Source organism: Pteropus vampyrus, unplaced genomic scaffold (genome assembly GCF_000151845.1).
Source record: "Pteropus vampyrus isolate Shadow unplaced genomic scaffold, Pvam_2.0 Scaffold32, whole genome shotgun sequence".
In the NCBI taxonomy this organism is placed as follows: Eukaryota; Metazoa; Chordata; class Mammalia; order Chiroptera; family Pteropodidae; genus Pteropus; species Pteropus vampyrus.
This window is the reverse complement of record NW_011888813.1, coordinates 10,477,944-10,479,832: the sequence shown is the minus strand read 5'-3', so window position 1 is coordinate 10,479,832 and position 1,889 is coordinate 10,477,944. Positions and strand designations below refer to the sequence as shown.

The 1,889-nt window shown below is 49.5% G+C and overlaps 1 protein-coding gene across 1 annotated transcript in view; it reads right to left on the bottom strand.

Moving 5' to 3' along the window:
• The window catches only part of TDP1 (tyrosyl-DNA phosphodiesterase 1), a 73,122-nt gene that overhangs the window by 25,098 nt on the left and 46,135 nt on the right, over nucleotides 1-1,889 (bottom strand). Inside the window, exon 17 of the mRNA XM_023528867.1 lies at nucleotides 713-845. Coding sequence (XP_023384635.1) covers nucleotides 713-845 — 133 coding nt within the window. The remainder of the gene's footprint in view (nucleotides 1-712; nucleotides 846-1,889) is intronic.

The window sequence follows — 1,889 nt, the reverse complement described above, 5'->3', positions numbered from 1 at the left end:
GGGACTGTCTCTCTAGGCCAAGAGTGATGCTAGTGTTTACGGAAACGTACGGCTGGTACACCCCAGTCCCTACACGGAAACAAGCCAAAGCCGGACACAAGCTGGCTGTGCTTGAGGGACACGGCTTCCAACGTGGTGTCTTTCCAGGGGGCTACCAGTGTGTCTGATGGCATGTGTCCATCTCTAGCAGATGTCGTGACCTTCCTTCCCTGTCTCCCCACCTGTGCTGATGCCATTCCCCCCAGATGGGATGCCCATCCCTCTCCACTTGCCCTAAATCCTGAGCATCCTTCAACCCCTACCGCCAGTGGCTGCCCTGGTACCAAAGGCACTCTCCGGTCAATCACCCCAACCTAAAACGTCTGCACTGGCTGAGTCACTCCTTTGGTGACGCGTCACTTAACCACCTCGTAATAAGTTTTCATGTCACGATTCACAATATTAATTTACATATTGTTATTAACTTTACCCAAAGCAATATCTTCGATCTCCAACCAGGTACACGCCTGGGGAGCAGCGATCCTGCCCGCAGAACAGTGAGCGTTGGACAGGTTTGTCGGTGCAGGCCAGAGGCTGGGAGCCGGGCCCCGGGGTCGAACGCTGGCTCTGCGACCTCCGAACCTCGGGTAGGTCAGCCCGAGACAGGAAGGAAACATAAAAGCCCGAATCCTTTCATGTGCCAGTGGTCGGGCGGTTTCTGGTGTGAACTTACAAACGCCGAAGGGAGGAAAAGGACGCCGAGCTCGTAGGAGCGGATCATCAGCTGGGTGCCGTTTTTCTCTAGTGCTCCCCAGGCGGCCTTGGACAGATTCGCGCTGCAGGGACAAGGACACAGGAGGAGCCGGCTCAGTGAGGCAGTTCAGCGTGGGTCAGACGTTCACAGCTGCGAGAGCATCGGTCAGAAGCACAGACAGCAGCAATCACGTTCCCGCGGTTTCTGGCACAGTTGTGCATTTTGGGAAATGGAATTTAAAGCCTGCTGTGCTGTGCTCCTCGAGATTTAACTAATTGCTAATTTGGGATAGCTTCACCCTCATCTGCGTTTTCGCCTGAAAACGTAATTAAAGTAATTATCCTTCCTTAGAAAGATTTTTTTTTTTTCTTGTTCTCTTTTTATGACCCTGGTGTAGCTAACGATGTTTGGTTTTGTTGTATATAAAAGCAGCATTTGAGAAAAAAGCTATGTCGGTATGATCTTATACTGCAGTATCTTAAGCTTCGCATTCCGTTTTTTTGCCCTTCGTTTTAGGGTAGGTAGCGCTAATTTCTGTTTTCAATATAAAGCAAAGCTCTGAGGGCACTAGATTGGGATTTGTATCTGGAAAGAAACAGTGCTCTCAGAATCATGCTTTAAAAGAGTGGTAGATACAGCTAAAGTCGCAAAATGCGGTGAGAGGAAGGAGAGTCAGAACCGACCGGGTAAGAGGCACCGAGATGCTATCAGGATTAACCGCGACTGAGCTCAGAGGCAAGTGCCTTCGGAGACTTAATCGCCAGCAGCAAATCTGGCTGAGGATGCTCATGCACCGACTAATTAACATACACCGACTGTCAGCATTTCTTCCTGTCGGGCTCACCCAAGTTCTATTTCATTTTTAGAATGTGGAGGAAAACCCCAGCTCTTCAGACCCGGCAAGCCTGACTTCGTGAACCACCGAATATTTCAAGATTCATTCGTTTTGTTTTCTTCTCAACTAAGCGCAGGAACTGTCGTCGTCATGGGAATTGGAGAGTCAAAGAGAAACAGTACCACGGAAGGCGAAAAGAGTGATCTCTGTTCCGGGTTCTACAGGAACAGACACGAAGGATGACACAAATCAGAGTTAAGGGAGCTCTTCAAGCAATTAAGCTAACTTAAAACAATGACAACTGTGTTTACAGAGCCCCCC